Source organism: Dryobates pubescens, chromosome 28 (genome assembly GCF_014839835.1).
Source record: "Dryobates pubescens isolate bDryPub1 chromosome 28, bDryPub1.pri, whole genome shotgun sequence".
Lineage (NCBI taxonomy): Eukaryota > Metazoa > Chordata > Aves > Piciformes > Picidae > Dryobates > Dryobates pubescens.
Window position 1 is genome coordinate 3,520,454 of NC_071639.1, and position 20,065 is coordinate 3,540,518.

The 20,065-nt window shown below is 50.5% G+C and overlaps 1 protein-coding gene across 1 annotated transcript in view; it reads left to right on the forward strand.

The window, feature by feature from the left end:
- Positions 1-2,955: 2,955 nt before the first annotated feature.
- The window catches only part of THEMIS (thymocyte selection associated), a 91,126-nt gene continuing 74,016 nt past the window's right edge, over positions 2,956-20,065 (forward strand). Inside the window, exons 1-2 of the mRNA XM_054173984.1 lie at positions 2,956-3,046; positions 16,481-16,639. Coding sequence (XP_054029959.1) covers positions 2,956-3,046; positions 16,481-16,639 — 250 coding nt within the window. The remainder of the gene's footprint in view (positions 3,047-16,480; positions 16,640-20,065) is intronic.

A 20,065-nucleotide genomic window follows, 5' to 3' on the forward strand; every position in this document is an offset into this window, starting at 1 on the left:
CCAACCCCCCCTGCAGCGAGCAGGGATACCTCTGACAAGATCAGGTTGCTCAAACACACCAAGAGGTGGAGAGGGAGTTCTGGAGATTTGTTTCCTGTAGTTTCCTGGTGTATGCAAAGCAAGTACTCTGGAAGAAACTTTGGACAAATGCCTGTCAATGGCCTTTGTGTGCCTGCAACTCAGAATGCCATTATCAGCAAAGGAGGCTGTGATGGGTTACAGCCACCCTGAAAGCAGGAGGGGGAGGGCTTGTGAGTGCTTTGCCTTCCCTGGAGGGTGTTTTCTCCCTGGGGAACCGAGTTGGCCTGTTCCACTCCCCCTCCCTGTCCAGCAAGCCTATAAAAAGGAAGACACTGCAGCCATTAGCTCTCTTTTGGCTCCTGCCTTGCCTGGATGAGAGCTACTGCAGCTGCCTTCCTGCTTCTCTGCCAGGTGGTCAGGCCTGGTCCTCTCCCTGCTACATCCACACTTCTTCAAAGGACTCCAGAGGCCTGGTTTTGTATACACTTTCCCCATCCTCCCTTGTTCCTCACCCTTGTGAACCCTACCTGTTATTGTTACATGTATATTGTTTAATGAAAATTCTTTACCTCTCTACTTCCAAGCTGACTCCAAATTATTTCTTGGTGGATTTGCTCCTTCCCTTTCTTTTTCCTCTCTATTGGGAAAGAGGAGGGGGGAGCAGGGGAGGGATTCTCAGCCTTGCCCCCATCTGAGCTCTTAAGTCCCCCTTAAGGCTCAAACCACCACAAGAGGCCACAACCACCTGGAAGCTCCTCCTTATTAAAAATCTCCTCCAACCCCTACTAGAATCAATGGGATGGCCTTTGTGCCTCCAGATGGTACCAAATGGCTCGATAAACCATAGAAAATACCCCCAGGTTCTTATTGTTCATCCACACAGTCAGCCCAACCCTTCACTGGTGTTTAGACTCTGTGTACCTGGGCTTCAGCTCTTTCCAAAGCACCAGGGGAACCTGGTTCTTCAGCAGCTTGTTCACTGGAGCCAGACACTGGCAAACAACCCTCTCAGCAGGTTTTACTAACAGCCTTTTGTTCACACCTGCTAAGCCACCTAAATGCCATAGGAATAGCACATCTAAGAGATCTCTCTGCCCTAAGGAAATGTCAAGGAACCCAAAAGCTTCCTTCATGGAAACAGAACAATGCAACCAGAGGGCATTAAAATGTTCCAGGATTCCAAAGCCAGGAGCCACCCCGATTCACTTGGGTGCCCACGTGCTTTGTGAGGGTGTCAGGAGTTTGCAGCACAGTCATTTCTGAACCAAGCCAAAGAAACTTGGAGGAGAGCAAGGTGGCATCTGTACAAGCACAAAGTGATTCTTCCCCTCTGTTCTCATGAGACCCCACACACAGTACTGTATCCAGCTCTGGTGTCCCCAGCACAAGGAGGACATGGAACTGCAGGAGCAGGTCTAGGAGAGGTCATGAAGGGAGCTGGGATTGTTTAGCCTGGAGAAGAGGAGGCTCAGGGGAGACCTCATTGCTCTCTACAACTACCTGAAGGGAGGCTGTAGCCAGGTAGGGGTTTGTCTCTTCTCCCAGGCAACCAGCACCAGAACAAGAGGACACAGTCTCAAGCAGTGCCAGGGGAGGTTTAGGCTGGAGGTGAGGAGAAAGTTCTTCCCAGAGAGAGTTGTTAGCCATTGGAATGTGCTGCCCAGGGAGGTGGTGGAGTCCCCATCCCTGGAGGTGTTCAAGAGGGGATTGGATGTGGCACTTGGTACCATAGTCTAGTAGTCATGAGGTGTTGTGTGACAGGCTGGACTTGATGATCTTTGAGGTCTTTTTCCAACCTTGTTGATTCTATGATTTTGTGAAGGTGATCAGAGAGCTGGAGCATCTCCCTCATAGAGACAGCCTGACAGAGTTGGGGCTGTTCAGCCTGGGGAAGAGAAGGCTCCAGGGAGACCTTAGAGCAGCCTTCCAGTACCTGAAGAGGCTCCAGGAGAGCTGGGGAGGGATTTCTTACAAGGGCATGTGGTGATAGGATGAGGGGCAATGGCTTTGAGCTGGAAGAGGAGAGATTGAGACTGGACATGAGGAAGACATTCTTTCCAGTGAGGGTGGTGAGACATTGGCACAGGTTGCCCAGGGAGGTGGCTGAGGAGATATTCAGGGTGAGGCTCAATAAGGCTCTGGGTGACCTGATCTGGTTGAGCATGTCCCTGCTCACTGCAGGGGGGTTGGACTGGATGACCTTTAGGGATCCCTTCCAACCCAGGTGATTCTATGCTTCAAAGCCCCCCAAGTCATCAGCACATTAAAAACTCATGGCTGTTGTGCATGACATCGTTGTGGTTTAGTGTCCATCTACTTCACAAAGCCATTGATGTTCTATTCCTGGGTCTTAACTACAGGTTCAATATTTAAGGCAGCAAAAAAACATGCAAAAGAAGAGGGGAAAAAACAGATGGGGAAAAAAAAAAGGTTTCATTTCTGCTCTTCAAAGGCTGTTTGTGGGTTTGAAGAGAACAAACAGCAAACTGTTTTGATGTGCTCCAAGTAAAAAGCCCAACCCAACCCCATCCAGGCATGACAGTTTTTGCCAGACAGGGCTGATACTCAATGCTTTCTCTTCCCAGGGCCAATAACCACCAGCAGCCAGGTGGAGACTGGCAGCTCCTCTTGCCCCCTCCAAAGTTCAGGCCCCACAGCACCCCTGGCACCTCCCCTAGCCTGCTGCAGACCCTTGGTGGGTGCAGGTGCCCAGCCTGGTGGCATGGCCACCAAATCAGCATCGCCCTGACTCACCCCACTGCAGCTGCAGCTGGGGGAGGAAGCAGCCACAGAGGGGGAGGAAGCAGAAGGACCTCCCCGTGCTGCTCCTCCCCTCAGCCTCACAGCTCTCCTGGGTGCAGCATGCACCAGGCTGCAAGTGCTGCTGCCTTGAAAGCTTCCGTGTCACACCCACATGCTGCCTTGCTGCGGACCATGGCATCCACTCTGGAGAAGTTCATTCATTCTCTGGATCCCAGAGCCCTTCCCAGAGTCCTCCAAATCCAGTCAGGCATCTATTTCCAAGGTGAGCATTGTGTGCTTTCTGGCAGGGCTTGGCAAGCCTGTCTTTGGCATCAGGGTCCCCCTTGGGACCAGGATGTGCAGGGGGCAGAGAGAGGATGCTGGCAGAGTTGGCTCCCAGCAGTTTCTCATCAGCTGCAATTTGTCCCTTTGATGAACCAGTCTAATGATCAATGGCTTCCAAAGGTCTTTGGGATGGTGTGCATCTGGTCCTCTGCAGTAGCTACAGGAAAGCTGGAGCAGGACTTTTGATAAGGGCATGTGGTGATAGGACAAGGAGCAATGGTTTGAAACTAGAGCAGGGTAGATTTAGATTGGACATTAGGAAAGGTGTTCTTTACTACCAGGGTGGTGAGACACTGGAGCAGATTGCCCAGGGAAGCTGTGGATGCCTCATCCCTGGAAGTGTTTAAGATCAGGCTGGATGAGCCTTTGAGCAACCTTGACTCATGGGAGGTGTCCCTGCCCATGGCAGGGGGCTTGGAAGTAGATGATCTTTAAGGTTGCTTCCAGCTCAAGTCACCCTATGATGCTATGCTTCTCACAGGTGGTGAAGAAGGAACTGTAGTTAGTCCTTGTTATATCCTGGGAAGAGAACTGGAATGAGTCATGGATTTGCTTTCCACTCACACAGAGCCAGCAACCCAGCAAACACAAATCACCTCCCAGAGGTTAATTGCTCAAACCTAGCTCTGCTCTTCTGGGGTTGGCATGGAGAGGTGGCTCCCTGCCTCAGAAGCAGAGGCTGACAAAGTCTGGAAAGTCACCATGAGAAGCCCTGCCTCACGTTTAAGGCTACTTCAGGTAGTGCCACAGCACAAAGGGATGGTTGAGAGCCAGACAGGAGCACCACGGGGACAAGGTTCTGCTGGGTTCTCCTGCTGCAGATCTTGTCATGGTGTTTTTATTGCTGGGCCCTGCTTCTGCACAAAACAGAGTGGAAGGACTTCTGGAGCCAGGGTATTTCAGCAGGTGCTTCCATTTACTGTGTAGATCCTCCCAGAGGAGGAGAAATGGTCCCCAGGCCACTCTGCAGCAATGTCCTTGCACGTGAGTGGAAAAGGCTCTTAGCTGGTGACTGCCGGTACTGAAAGAGGCTGCACAGCCTTGGCAGGGGATGGTTTGTGCTATAGTGACCTGGGAACTTTTGCACTGAAAGCAAGCCAGGCTTCAGCAGCACCACCTCGTTCTAGCCTCTGCTCCTGCTGGCTTCCTCACAGGCCCGACACGGCAGCAGCACACACACACAGGTGTTTCTTGCTCACACAGACTGATACAGATGTGCTGCTTGGCTCCTGCCCCTCACAGCTGGCACCTGTCTACAGTTAGTTAGTAACACCCATGTCCACTATCAGGATTGTGTCCTCCTTCCCCTCCTTCCCCTCCTTCCCCTCCTTCCCCTCCTTCCCCTCCTTCCCCTCCTTCCCCTCCTTCCCCTCCTTCCCCTCCTTCCCCTCCTTCCCCTCCTTCCCCTCCTTCCCCTCCTTCCCCTCCTCAATACTTCAAGGGTGGGTGTCAGGAGGATGGCATCAGTCTCTTTTCAGTAGTGCCCAGTGACAGGTCAAGGGGCAATGGGCACAAACCTGAACATAAGAAATTCCATCTAAACAATGGCAGGATGTTGAGAGTGCTGGGGCACTGAACCAAGCCTGCCAGAGAGGTTGTGGAGTGTCCCTCTCTGGAGTCATTCAAAGCCCATTTGGACACAACCCTGTGCCCCACCATTCTGTGATTCTTCCTTGCTTCAGGGGAGTCTTGAAGTGCTTGAGATGCTCTGTGCCTGGGATGTCTGTAGGATCTAGGGCTGCCAAAGATCCAACCTGGTCTATTCTATTCTATTCTATTCCATTCTATCTTCATGGGCTAGAGACTCACTTCCTCCCTCCCTCTCTGAGCTCTCTGTCTGTGCTGGATCTCTCTTGAACATTTTGCTCCCCTCCACACCTGACAGCAGAGAGCACACTGTTCTGTGATTGCATTACCATTTTTTGTGCATTTAGTAAAGGCAAAAGTAGTGCTTCAAGGAGCCTGAGGTAACCCCTGTTACCCTGCTAAACTGGAGAGTGGACCACTTTGACCACCTTGAGATTCCATTAGGGCAAGCATTCTTCAGCCCTTCCTCAGGCAGGTTGCTCCCAGCAACCCTTTTGATTTCTGCTTTACCACATGCAGTACACCAGCAAGTCACTTGCTGGCTAATGGCAGCTCTGATGAGAAGGAGCATGGCTGTGTTGCAGTGCTTGCAGGCACCAAATCAGAGCATTCATGCTCTGATTGTAGAGACTCCCAGCTGCCTCCACAGTCAGCCAGGTCAGCTGTGTCCTGCTTGGATTAGCAGCTTGATGGAGCTGGGTTTCATAGGAACCTGGAATCATTCTCACACAACATGCAGATAGGAAGGGAGATTTATGGGGAAAGCTTCACTTGGGAGGGTTTGAAATTGGTCACTCATGAGGGGTGATTGGTTAGGCCACTCCTTGAGTCCTGTGTCCAGTTCTGGGCCACTCCGTTTAGGAAAGATGTTGAGATGCTGGAAGGTGTCCAGAGAAGGGCAACAAAGCTGGGGAGGGGTCTGGAGCACAGCCCTGTGAGGAGAGGCTGAGGGAGCTGGGAATGTATCAGCCTGGAAATACCTAACCATAGAATCACAGAATTGTCAGGGTTGGAAGGGACCTCAAGGATCAGCCAGTTCCAACCCCCCTGCCATGGGCAGGGACACCTCACACTACAGCAGGTTGCTCACAGCCACATCCAGCCTGGCTGCAAACACCTCCAGGCAGGAGGCTTCCACCACCTCCCTGGGCAACCTGTGCCAGGCTCTCACCACCCTCATGGGCAACAACTTCTTCCTAACATCCAATCTCAATTTACCCATTTCTAGTTTTGTTCCATTCCCCCAGTCCTATCCCTCCCTGGCACCCTCAAAAGTCCCTCCCCAGCTTTCTTGGAGCCCCCTTCAGATCCTGGAACGCCACACTTAGGTCACCTTGGAGCCTTCTCTTCCCCAGACTGAACAGCCCCAACTCCCTCAGTCTGTCCTCACAGCAGAGCAGCTCCAGCCCTCTGCTCATCCTCATGGCCCTTCTCTGGACATCTTCCAGCACCTCCAGAGCCTTCCTGTAATAGGTGCTCCAGAACTGGATGCAGTACTCCAGGTGGAGTCCCTGATTAGAAGGGAGCTACACTGCAGTCTGAAGTATAAGACAACTCAATAGCTCATTAAAACATGTTCTTGGAACAAGTAAACCCCCAGAAACTCCACTGGCAGCTGATTGGATTGAATATTCTTCCTTTGAACAGTTGAGTAAATGTTGATGCTCAGAGCAAGCTAAGTCCTGTCTGACCACTGGCTTTGTTTCACAGGGAGCATGCAGCAAGGAGGGGCTTCCCTCTTGATGTTGCAAAAATCATCTCTGTTTTAATACTGATGCAATTATTTTCTGGGTAATTGAATTTCCTGTCCTGCAGGCTTAATTTCACCAGTGGCAGAGCAGGGGAAAAGAGTCAGACTTTGATTGTGACAAATGCACAGAATCACAGAATCACCAAGGTTGGAAGAGACCTCAAAGATCACCAAGTCCAACCTGTCAGCACAGACCCCATGACTAAACCATGGCACCAAGTGCCACATCCAATCCCCTCTTGAACCCCTCCAGGGATGGGGACTCTGTCACCTCCCTGGGCAGCACATTCCAATGGCTAACAACTCTCTCTGGGAAGAACTTTCTCCTCACCTCCAGTCTAAGCTTCCCCTGGCACAGCTTGAGACTGTGTCCTCTTGTTCTGGTGCTGGTTGCCTGGGAGAAGAGACCAACCCCCGCCTGGCTACAACCTCCCTTCAGGGAGTTGGAGAGAGCAATGAGGTCTCCCCTGAGCCTCCTCTTCTGCAGGCTTAGCAACCCCAACTCCCTCAGCCTCTGTGCTCCAGACCTGGCTGCAAACACTTCCAGGCATGAGGCTGCCACCACCTCCCTGGGCAACCTGTGCCAGTCTCTCACCACCCACCTGGGGAACAACTTCTTCCTCACATCCAATCTCAATCTACCCATTTCCAGTTTTGCTCCATCCCCCCAATCCTATCACTCCCTGACACCCTCAAAAGTCCCTCCCCAGCTTTCTTGGAGCCTCCTTCACATACTGGAAGGCCACAATAAGGTCTCCTAGGAGCCTTCTCTTGTCCAGACTGAACAGCCCCAGCTACCCATAGTAAATCACACAGGAACTTGTCCAGGTGGGTTTGCAGTGCTTACAGAGATGGAGACTCCACAGCCTCTCTGGGCAGCCTGGTCCAGGACTGCCTCCCTCAAAGGTTTTCCTTATGTTTAGAATGGAATGGAATAGAATGGAATGGAATGGGATGGGATGGAATGGGATGGGATGGAATGGGATGGGATGGAATGGAATGGAATGGAATGGAATGGAATAGCATAGCATAGCATAGCATAGCATAGCATAGAATAGAATAGAATAGCCCAGGAGGCTCCTTGGAGCCTTCTCTCCAGACTGAGCAGCCCCAGCTCTCTGAGTCTGTCTCCATAGGGGGGGTGCTCCTGTTTCTCACCCTCAGACATCAGTTGCTTTTCCCAACTGCTTAATCAAAGCATGATCTCGTGAAAGCACAACTCTCCTCCCCACAACTTTAAAATAGCTCTCTCTCAATTCCAAAGAGCATAAACCCTGAGCACTTGGCTAACCCCCAAACAGTGCCCATAAAGAATGATCTCTTTTTCTCTCTTGACACTAATGACAGATACACGGTGCCCTTCGTGTCGCTTTAAGAGGCTGCAGCAGCCTGATTAAAAGTGTGATTTCAGCTGAGCTGTGTGGGGGTGGGAATGCAGGCTATTGGAATTCTGGCTGAATGGCTGCACCAGGGGCTTGTCCATTTGTGTGACAGCAGAACAGAGTCACCTCTGATTCAGGAAGGCAGCACCCATATGGGCAGCCGATGACAACATAATAGCGAAGCAAGGAGCACTGGGAAAAGGACACCAGGACAAAGTTCTCCTCTTTTAGGACATGTCAGGAGATCTTTCATCTCCTTGCAAAGCAGCCAGGTTCTTGGTGCTTTGGATCTTCTTTCAAAGAGGGCTCAGGCTGCCAGCTCAGTGAATTCAGTGGGTGCTACTGAGAGATGAAAGGGAGGATTTTTGTTTCCCTTCGAGGATTCAGGCTCATGGGGCTGGGGAGGTAATGCCTGGAGCTTGCTCTGCAAAGTAATTTGATTTTGTTCAGGAAAAAGCTTGGGCTTTGTTTCACAAAAAAAGAAAAAGAGGTCTGATATTTGGAAGTGCTCAGCAGCAACCCTGTGTAGCAGACAGACAGCTAGACTGGGAGTCAGCCAGCCTGGGCTTGAGCTCCAGCCCTGCTGAATGCTGCTCTGTGCCAGCCTAGTGAAGCCCTTTGTCTTGTTTGCATTTTCTTCCTAAGCCCTCCTTGCTAAACTGCCCAAGGGTGTGTGGCAAGAGGGAGTTACATTGGAGGTGATGTCCTGCTGCTGTGCAGTCCTGGACCTGACTCACAATTCCTATCATAGAATTGTCAGGGTTGGAAGGGACCTCAAGGATCAGCCAGTTCCAACCCCCCTGCCATGGGCAGGGACACCTCACACTACAGCAGGTTGCTCACAGCCACCTCCAGCCTGGCTGCAAACACCTCCAGGCAGGAGGCTGCCACCACCTCCCTGGGCAACCTGTGCCAGGCTCTCACCACCCTCATGGGCAACAACTTCTTCCTAACATCCAATCTCAATTTACCCATTTCTAGTTTTGTTCCATTCCCCCAGTCCTATCACTCCCTGACACCCTCAAAAGTCCCTCCCCAGCTTTCTTGGAGCCCCCTTCAGATCCTGCAAGGCCACAATGAGGTCTCCTTGGAGCCCTCTCTTCTCCAGCCTGCACAACCCCAACTCCCTCAGTCTGTCCTCACAGCAGAGCAGCTCCAGCCCTCTGCTCATCATTGTGACCCTTCTCTGGACACCTTCCAGCACCTGCAGATCCTTCTTGTAATAGGTGCTCCAGAACTGGATGCAGTACTCCAGGTGGGGTCTCACCAGCAGCAGCCAAGTGTTACCTTTGAGAGCAGCCACTGAATGCAGCTCAGAGCTCTGAGCTGCTGCAAAGGAAGAGGAGAAATATTACTGAGCTGTGTGGTGGGTTGAAAATTCCCCCCAACATTCAATTGCCAGGCTAGCCCAGCTGGAAACAAATGAAGCTGTATTTACAAGCAATACTCCAATCTACAATGGAATGCAATGAATGTGTACAAGATACACGGTGTTTACAGGTATTTACAATTGATAAGCAGCACAAGAACCCCCCCTGGCTAAAAACCAGGGGAGCTGCTAATAGCTTCCCACTCCCTGCCCCCCTTCTTACCCCCCTGCAGACAAAGGTACAAGAGAAAAGAGCAGAGGGTTGTTAGAACTTAGCCAAAACAATGCAGCCAAGGCCAGCAGAAGCCAGCAGTGAGTGTCACTGCCCTGTGCTCAGCGCTGGTTAGGCCACACCTTGAGTCCTGGGTCCCTCAGTGTAGAAAGATGTTGACTTGCTGCAAGGTGTCCAGAGAAGGGCAACAAAGCTGGGGAGGGGTCTGGAGCACACCCCTGTGAGGAGAGGCTGAGGGAGCTGGGGTTGCTTAGCCTGGAGAAGAGGAGGCTCAGGGGAGACCTTCTTGCTCTCTACAACTCCCTGAAGGGAGCTTGTAGCCAGGTGGGGGTTGGTCTCTTCTCCCAGGCAACCTGCAGCACCAGAACAGTAGGACACAGTCTCAGGCTGTGCCAGGAGAGTTTTAGGCTGGATATTAGGAAGAAATTCTTCATAGAAAGAGAGATTTGCCATGGGAATGTGCTGCCCAGGGAGGTGGTGGAGTCCCCATCCCTGGAGGTATTTAAGATGGGATTGGTTGTGGCACTTGGTGCCATGGTCTAGTAGTCATGAGGTGTTGGGTGCCAGGTTGGACTGGATGATCTTTGAGGTCTTTTCCAACCTTACTGATTCTATGATTCTAAGTTCCATGGAAACAGGAGGAAGAATTTTTTCCCCTGTGAGGGTGACGGAAGAGTGGAACAGGCTGCCCAGGGGGGCTGTGGAGTCTCCCTCTCTGGAGACCTGCCTGGATGTGTTCCTGTGTGACCTGCTCTAGGTGATCCTGCTCTGGCGGGGGGGGGGTTGGACTGGATGAGCTTTGGAGGTCCCTTCCAGCCCCTAACATTCTGTGATTGTGTGAAAAATGCCATTTGAATTCCACATTTATTTATCACTGTGTTGTGGATGTGGCTCCACACCTCAGAGCTGCCAGCAAAACCTTCCAGGGTCACGCTGTCACCCCGAAGGTGTGCTCCCAAGGTTTTTAATTGCCATGGCTTTTAAGAGAAACCCAGGATTTTTATTAGCCTGGGGTTTTGTTTTTTGTTCCTTCTCCCCCCCAAACCCACCATGCAGTTTGTCTCCCCCCTCTCTTTTAGCAGCACAAATATTTGCTGCACATGCCTAGATGACAAATCACACAGGTAACATTTTTCTTGTCTGAACGTAATCTTCATTGTACTGCTCCAGGCAAATGGCCAAGTGAGGGCTAAAATCACAGCTGAGGCAATCTAGCTGCAGACAAATCTGTAATTACAATCAATACTGTGTGTGCAACTGCAGCCCTCCCTGCCCCCCCAGATGAATTTCTTCTTGCATGGCTGGCAGGGTTTCATGGTGTTTTTTTTAATGCCTTATTTTTTTTTTGCCTTTTAATTATTCTTATTATGGTATCATTACAAATGAGGCTTCTGTAATCACAGCCTTGGTCTGTTAGCCACCCTCCTCCCAGCCTCTCACCCTCATCATCTTCCAGCCCCTTGCTGCTGTCACAAATGGAGCTGATAAAGGAGGAGGTGATGGAAGTCCAGGGATGTTTTGGATGCCTCCTCCCTGGGGGTGTTCAAGGCCAGGTTGGATGAGGCTTTGAGCAGCTGAGTCTAGTTGAGAAGTGTCCCTGTCCATGGTGGGGGGGTTGGAGGAGATGACATCTCAGCTCTTTTCTAAGCCATTCTACGAAGTCACAGAATCAACCAGGTTGGAAAAGACCTCAGAGATCATCAAGTCCAACCTATCACCCAGCACCTCCTGACAACTAAACCATGGCTCCAGTTCCCTCAGCTGCTCCTCACCAGACCTCTTCTCCAAACCCTTCACCAGATTCATTGCCTGTCTCTGGACCTGCTCCAGCACCTCAGAGTCCTTCTTGGAGTGAGGGCCCCAAAACTGAACCCAGGATGGGAGGTGCAAGCATCACCAGCACTGAGTACAGGAGCACAGTCACTTCCCTGGTCCTGCTGGTCACAGTGTTCCTGATGCAGACTTCTGCAGCTCTCTGTAGGGTAATGTGCTAGTAAGTGATTGTGTCAGAGGAAAAGCAAACCATATAAAAATGCTTCAGAACCACCCATGGTGAGAAATGGGACCTTCCTCTTAGAATCATTGTTAGGATTAGAAGGGCCCTTAAAGATCATCCAGTTCCAAGCCCCCTGCCATGGCCAGGGACACCTCACACTGCAGCAGGTTGCTCACAGCCATATCCAGCCTGGCTGCAAACACCTCCAGGCAGGAGGCTGCCACCACCTCCCTGGGCAACCTGTGCCAGGCTCTCACCACCCTCCTGGGGAACAACTTCTTCCTAACATCCAATCTCAATCTCCCCATTTCTAGTTTTGTTCCATCCCCCCTAGTCCTGTCTAGTCCTTGACTCTGTGTCCTGGTGGCAGCACTCTGCTCTGAAGCAGTAGTTGCTACTTCACTTGTATGGTTTTTCATGAGGGGCAGCCTCTTAACTGCTCCATTCTTTCCCTTAGGGCTCTGGCTTGGTTTGCTCTACTCTACCTTCTCTGTGTTGTGGAAACCAGCCCCAGGCAGTGAGGCCATCAGAGCTGGGGAGGGACTGTCTACAAGGGCATGTATGATGTAAATTTGCTGACGACACCAAGCTGGGGGCAGGAGTTGATCTGCTGGAGGGTAGAGAGGCTCTGCAGAGGGACCTCGACAGGCTGGGCAGATGGGCAGAGGCCAAGGGCAGGAGATTGAACACATCCAAGTGCCAGGTTCTGCACATTGGCCACAGCAACCCCAGGCAGTGCTACAGGCTGGGGTCAGAGTGGCTGAGAGCAGCCAGGCTGAGAGGGACCTGGGGGTGCTGGTCGACGGTAGACTGAACATGAGCCTGCAGTGTGCCCAGGCAGCTAAGAGGGCCAATGGCATCCTGGCCTGCATCAGGAACAGTGTGGCCAGCAGGAGCAGGGAGGTCATTCTGCCCCTGTACGCTGCACTGGTTAGGCCGCACCTTGAGTACTGTGTCCAGTTCTGGGCCCCTCAGTTTAGGAAGGAGGTTGACTTGCTGGAACGAGTCCAGAGAAGAGCAACAAAGTTGGTGAGGGGTTTGGAACATAAGCCCTACGAGGAGAGGCTGAGGGAGCTGGGGTTGCTTAGCCTGGAGAAGAGGAGGCTCAGGGGTGACCTTATTACTCTCTACAACTACCTGAAGGGAGGTTGTAGACAGACGGATGTTGGTCTCTTCTCCCAGGCAAGCAGTACCAGAACAAGAGGACACAGTCTCAGGCTGTGCCAGGGGAGGTTCAGGCTGGATGTTAGAAAAAAGTTCTATACAGAAAGAGTGATTGCACATTGGAATGGGCTGCCTGGGGAGGTGGTGGAGTCGCCATCACTGGAGGTTTTCAGGAGGAGACTTGACGGGGTGCTTGGTGCCGTGGGTTAGTTGCTTGGGCGGTGTTGGATTGGTTGATGGGTTGGACGCGGTGATCTTGAAGGTCTCTTCCAACCTGGTTTATTCTATGTATGTAACCATGTATCTTCTATGTATAGGACAAGGGGCAATGGTTTGAGACTGGAGCAGGGGAGATTTAGGTTAGACATTAGGAGGAAGTTCTTCACAATGAAAGTGGTGAAACACTGGAACAGGCTGCCCAGAGAGGTGGTGGAGGCCCCATCCCTGGAGACATTCAAGGTCAAACTTGTTGGGGTTCCTGAGCAGCCTGATTTAGTTGGAGATAGCCCTGCTTACTACAGGGGGTTGGACAAGGTGACCTTTGAGATTCCCTTCCAACCTGATGGGTTCTGCAATTTCAGTATCACAGAATCACAGTATCACTAAGGCTGGAAGAGACCTCGAGGATCATCGAGTCCAACCTGTCACCACAGACCTCATGACTAAACCATGGCTCCAAGTGCCACATCCAAGCCCCTCTTGAACACCTCCAGGGATGGGGACTCCACCACCTCCCTGGGCAGCACATTCCAATGACGAACAACTCTCTCCGTGAAGAACTTTCTCCTCACCTCCAGCCTAAATCTCCCCTGGCACAGCTTGAGACTGTGTCCTCTTGTTCTGGTGCTGGTTGCCTGGGGGAAGAGACCAGCCCCCACCTGGCTACAACCACCTTTCGGGTAGTTGTAGAGAGCAAGAAGGTCTCCCCTGAGCCTCCTCTTCTGCAGGCTAAGCAACCCCAGCTCCCTCAGCCTCTCCTCACAGGGCTGTGCTCCAGACCCCTCCCCAGCCTCCTTGCCCTTCTCTGGACACCTTCAAGTCTCTCAATGTCCTTCTTCAACTGAGGAGCCCAGAACTGGACACAGGACTCAAGGTGTGGCCTAAGCAGTGCTGAGCACAGGGGCACAATGACTTCCCTGCTCCTGCTGGCCACACTATTCCTGATCCAAGCCAGGATGCCATTGGCCTTCTTGGTCACCTGGGCACACTGCTGGCTCATGTTTAGGCGGCTGTCAATCAGCATCCCCAGGTCCCTCTCTGTTTGAGAGCTCACTAGCCACTCTGACCCCAGCCTGTAGCATTGCCTGGGGTTGTTGTGGCCAAAGTGCAGCACCTGGCACTTGTTGAATGCCATCCTGTTGGCCTCTGCCCATCTGTCCAGTCGGTCGAGGTCCCTCTGCAGAGCCCTTCTGCCCTCTAACTGACCAACATCTGCTCCCAGCTTGCTGTCATCTGCAAATTTGCTGATGACTGTCTCAAACCCCTCATCCAGATCATCAATGAAGATCAATTCTAACTGTATGACATGGTGTCTGTGCTGGTATGGAGCAGGGGCTGTTTGCACTGAGGAAGGTGCTTGCAAAGACTGTCTAGCAGAGATGAAAGCAAATGTGCTCAAAGCCCCTAACCAGTGTAGTTGCTTCCAGAAGTTACATGGTTTCTAGGAGTCTGCTTTCATAGATCTGGAGAGGCTGGGTCTAAATATGCACTGAAGGGAAGAAAAAGCCTCTGGAAGCCATGAACATTCTGAACAGGTTTGCTCAAATATTTGTTCAGAGGTGAGAGTATTGGAATCCTTGGCTCATCTTTCTGTGTTCCTGAAATGCAGAGCTCATCATGCTGGGTCCTCTGGGATTCCCTATATCTAATCATATCATGGCTGATTGTGATCTCTGCTGGGTCTGATGTGGGCAGGGAGGTGGTTCAGCACAAAAATAATCTTACCCTCTCCACAGCTGTTCAATCTTTCTCTCCCCCCCCACTCCAATATGAAAGCAGTGTTGCACATATACTTTGCTGTCTGTCACAAAGCATCCCATGGAGCCCAGCTAAAGCAATGAGTGCTAGGATGATCCTTCATGTGTTTATTAGAGCAGCAGTGAGCCTGCTGGGGGGAGTCTCTAGCAGTATCCAGTAGAGACATCTGGCTGTAGCCTCTGAGCAATGCAGCATGGACTAAGGGAGAGCAAATCTTTGCAACAGAGCCAGATTGTTCTTGTTTGGTTAAAGGACAGCAGCTCTCCTGCTCTTCTGCCTGGTACAAGAGATCATAGAATCATAGAATTGTCAGGGTTGGAAGGGACCTCGAGGATCATCTAGTTCTGATCCCCCTGCCATGGGCAGGGACACCTCACACTACAGCAGGCTGCTCACAGCCACATCCAGCCTGGCTGCAAACACCTCCAGGCAGGAGGCTGCCACCACCTCCCTGGGCAACCTGTGCCAGGCTCTCACCACCCTCAGGGGGAAGACTTCTTCCTAACATCCAATCTCAATCTCCCCATTTCTAGTTTTGTTCCAGGGTTTGTTCCTGGGTTTGGCAGGGCAGGCTGCACTTCCAGGTTTTGCTGAGGAAGTTCTGAGAGGTTTGGGTGGATTGCCTTGTTCCTGCTTTCAAAGTTCTGAGCATCATAGCCAAAAAAAGGGAAGTTTGGGGTGTTTTTTTCTGTGCTGCCAAGTCAGAATCAGTTGGCTTGTTCCAGCATGGGGTGAGGGTTACCCTTGGTAATTTGCCAGTCTTCCAGTGTCTTGTACTTTCTTCAGGTGTTCTCTTACTGCAGAAATCTCAAATGCTGGTTGCACTTTGATGTCTCCAAGCCTCTCCCTATTCACCATCTAGGGTGTGTATTGTTTTGTCTTCTGCTGTAGCCTGTTGTTTCCTGTGGGCTATGCTATGTTCTGTGCCCTGCTAAAGCACGTTTTCTGCCTGAGCTTCACTGTCAGCTGAGGCAGCTGCTGGTGACCTACCCCATCCTAGGCTCTACCTCGTTCTGGTTTGGCCTAATCTATTGCAAATGTAGGTTCTTCTGACCAGACTCAGCTCTGGGGAGGCCACACCTCCAGTATTGTGGGCAACAAAATACTAGAGAGATGTGGAGATGCTGGAGCCAGTGCAGAGGAGGGCAAGGAAGCTGGGAAGTGCCTGGGGAATAAATCTGATGAAGAGCAACTGAAGGAGCTGGGGATGGATAGTGTGAAACAGAGGAGGCTGAGGGCAGAGCTCATTGCTGTCTGCAACTCCCTGAAAAGATGTTGTAGAGAGGCTGGTGCTGATCTCTTCTCACAGGTAATTAGTGATAGAGCAAGAGGGAATGGCCTCAAGCTATGACTGGGTAGGTTTAGACTGGACATTAGGGGGGAAAAAAATTCATGGAATGAGTGGTCAGGAACTGGAATGTGCTGCCCAGGGAGGTGGTTGAGTCACCAACCCTGGCTGTGTTTCAAGGTGGTTTGGATGTGGTGCTTGGGGATCTGGTTTAGGGGTGAACCTTCTAGAGTAGGGTTCTGGGTTGGCCTTGGTGCTCCTGAGGGTCTTTTCCACCCTGAATGTTCCTGTGTTCCTGTGAGTAGGGTTCTGGGTTGGCCTTGGTGCTCCTGAGGGTCTTTTCCACCCTGAATGTTCCTGTGGTTCTATGATAAAGTAAAATCAGTTTCCTTTGCATCTGAGAGCAGTGCACACATAGAGCTGACCTAGAGATGACTGCAGTCACAAGGTGGATTTTCTGGTGACACCAAGGAAGACAATCAGCAGTAGGCCAGTTAGTCACAGGACAAGTATTACCTCAAGTGACTTGGTTTAAGTATTTCTGCTTTCCTTCAAAGAAGTTAAGGCACTTGTCAAGGAGAGAAAAGGCTGGCTAACATTTTCCTCTCCCTTTGTGTTTCCTTTCAGGCTCCATCTACGAAATGTTTGGCAACGAATGCTGCCTGTCGACGGGAGAAGTCATTAAAGTTATTGGCTTCAAAATTAATAAGCTCATAGCAAGGATCTGTGAGAATAATGAAGTCAGGCAGTTTCCAGCCAAAGTGGAATTACCATTAAATTTTCCTGGTATGGTGTTTTGTGGATGCATGTTATGGAGGAATTAGAACCCAAGTAATCGCTTCTGGTCGCTCGTATTGATTTTGCTGCCTGGATTGATCTTTCTTTGAGGCTACAGCTCCACTGTCAAGGATGAAACTTTATCAGATGGCACCAGACATAATCAACTCATTTTGAAATTTCAGCTCTTAAGAGTGCTTTTACCTTTTTTTCCCCAAGCCTGAATACAAATTATTAGTGCTATAATGTTTGGTAGTAATGTTTTCTGTTCTTGAGGTTACTCAAGGCTGAGAATTACTACCAAAATCTTCTGTTCAATTGCTTAGAATAGAATAGAGAATAGAATTAACCAGGTTGGAAAAGACCTTCAAGATCATCAAGTCAAACCTATCACTCAGCACCATCTAAGCAACTAAACCATGGCACCAAGAACCCCATCCAGACTCTTCTTAAACACCTCCAGTGATGGTGACTCCACCACCTCCCTGGGCAGCACATCCCAATGGCCAATCTCTCTGTCTGTGAAGCACTTCTTCCTAACATCAGCCTAAACCTCCCCTGGCACAGCTTGAGACTATGTCCTCTTGTTTTGGTGCTGGTTGCCTGGGAGGAGAGACCAACCCCCTCCTGGCAGCCAAGAGGGCCAATGGCATCCTGGCCTGCTTCAGGATCAGTGTGGCCAGCAGGAGCAGGGAGGTCATTCTGCCCCTGTACACTGCACTGGTTAGGCCACACCTTGAGCCCTGTGTCCAGTTCTGGGACCCTCAGTTTAGGAAGGAGGTTGACTTGCTGGAACGAGTCCATGGAAGGGCAATAAAGTTGGTGAGGGGTTTGGAGCACAGCCCTGTGAGGAGAGGCTGAGGGAGCTGGGGTTGCTTAGCCTGCAGAAGAGGAGGCTCAGGGGAGACCTTCTTGCTCTCTACAACTACCTTAAGGGAGGTTGTAGCCAGGTGGGGGTTGGTCTCTTCTCCCAGGCTACCAGCACCAGAACAAGAGGACACAGTCTCAAGCTGTGCCAGGGGAGGTTTAGGCTGGAGGTTAGGAAGAAGTTCTACACAGAGAGAGTGATTGCCCATTGGAATGTGCTGCCAGAGGAGGTGGTGAAGTCACCATCACTAGAGGTGTTCAGGAGGAGACTTGATAGGGTGCTTGGTTCCATGGGTTAGTTGATTAGGTGGTGTTGGATTGGTTGATAGGTTGGACTCAGCGATCTCAAAGGTCTCTTCCAACCTGATCTATTCTATTCTATTCTATTCTATTCTATTCTATTCTATTCTATTCTATTCTATTCTATTCTATTCTATTCTATTCTCAGAGTGTTTCCTAGTGTTTGAGTGCTTGACTTAGTAACCTCATTGATGCCCCTCTGATGTGTTGCTGAGCATGTGAGAATTTTTTTCTTAGCATCTTCTTTTGCCTGTCTGCTTTTTTTTCCAGAGAATTTCACATTTAATCTCTAATCCATATGTAGATAATAATAAAAATATACATGAAAAGAGATGCACACAATAGCATAGAAGCAGAATTCGGCTGCCCAGGGAGGTGGTGGAGTCCCCATCCCTGGAGGTGTTCAAGAGGGGATTGGATGTGGCACTTGGAGCCATGGTTTAGTTGTCATGAGGTGTTGGATGACAGGTTGGACTTAATGATCTTTGAGGTCATTTCCAACCTCATTGATTCTATGAGTCTATGATTCTATGTGCGTGTATATATAAATGAAATCTTTAAGCCAAATCAATCTTTGCATACTAGAGGAGCTTGCATGTTTATTTTGTTTGTAAAGGATGTTTTCTTTGTTTCCAGCTTCCTTCTTTGGGCTCCTCAACTTAGGAAGGGACACTGAGACACTTGAAGGTGTCCAGAGAAGGGCAAGGAGGCTGGGGAGGAGTCTGGAGCACAGCCCTGTGAGGAGAGGCTGAGGGAGCTGGGGTTGCTTAGCCTGGAGAAGAGGAGGCTCAGGGGAGACCTTCTTGCTCTCTGCAACTCCCTGAAGGGAGGCTGTAGCCAGGTGGGGGTTGGTCTCTTCTCCCAGGCACCCAGCACCAGAACAAGAGGACACAATCTCAAGCTGTGCCAGGGGAAGTTGAGACTGGAGGTGAGGAGAAAGTTCTTCCCAGAGAGAGTTGTTAGCCACTGGAATGTGCTGCCCAGGGAGGTGGTGGAGTCCCCATCCCTGGAGGTGTTCACGAAAGGCTTGGATGTGGCACTTGGAGACATGGTTTAGTTGTCAGGAGATGTTTAGGTATTAGGTAATAGCTCGGACTTTATGATCTCTGAAGTCTTTTCCAACCTGGTTGATTCTGTAGTGTTTGCACCTGCATATATATGGTTTAGGTGACAGCAGTGCCCAAACTGGGTTGTGATTTTTCTGCAGAGGGAGGCAAGACACACTTCCTGAAGCTAAGAAAATGTAGTAGTGAATGGGAACACAAAGATTCATCCAAATTCCACAGGAAAAGATCTTCTGCCATGACTTTCATTTACTTTTATTCACAGTGAGGGTGGTGAGACACTGGAACAGGTTGCCCAGGGAGGTTGTGGATGCCTTTTCCCTAGAGGTGTTCAAGGCCAGGCTGGATGAGGCCTTCAGCAACCTGGGCTGGTGGGAGGTGTCCCTGCCCATGGCAGGGGAGTTGGAGCTGGATGATCTTTAAGGTCTCTTCCAACCCAAACCATTCTGTGATTCGTTTTCCATCTCTGAAATACACATTTCTCTCTGGTATAGTCCTCACATATCATTCTCTTTTCCCCATTAGGTCCTCAATTTCCTTTCATGTTTTTCTTACCCACTGAATCAGAACCATTTGTGTGACCATTTATTAGAAGCCTTTTTCATTGGAATGCCATTTTCAAGTCCTGGTGGGGCCCAATTGTGGTGATCAACGAGAACTTCATTATCTGTGGCTATCTAGACATATTGAAGTACTGCTGCACTGTGAACTCTCAAGATACTTCCTATTTTTCATCAAATCCAAGCTTCTTTAGTGTTTTTAAAATTTCTTCTCTCCCTAAAATATAGCTATATGAAGGAAATCATATTTGAAACCTTGACTGCCCCATGGGATTGAAACATGGCCAGCAGGTCTAGGGAGGTTCTTCTCTCCCTCTGCTCTGCCCTGCTGAAGCCACAGCTGCAATCCTGTGTCCAGTTTTGGGCTCCCCAGTTCAAGAGAGACAGAGACCTGCTGGAAAGAGTCCAACAGAGAGCCACAAGGGTGATTAGGGGACTTGAGCATCTCCCCTGTGAAGAGACACTGAGAACCCTGGGGCTGTTTAGTGTGGAGAAGAGAAGGCTGAGAGGGATCTGATCAATGTCTATCAATATCTGAGGGGTAGGGGTCAAGTGGAGGGGGCCAAGCTCTTTTTGGAGGTGCCCAGTAATAAGACAATGGATACAAACTTGAACACAGAAGGTTTCACTTCAACATGAGGAGA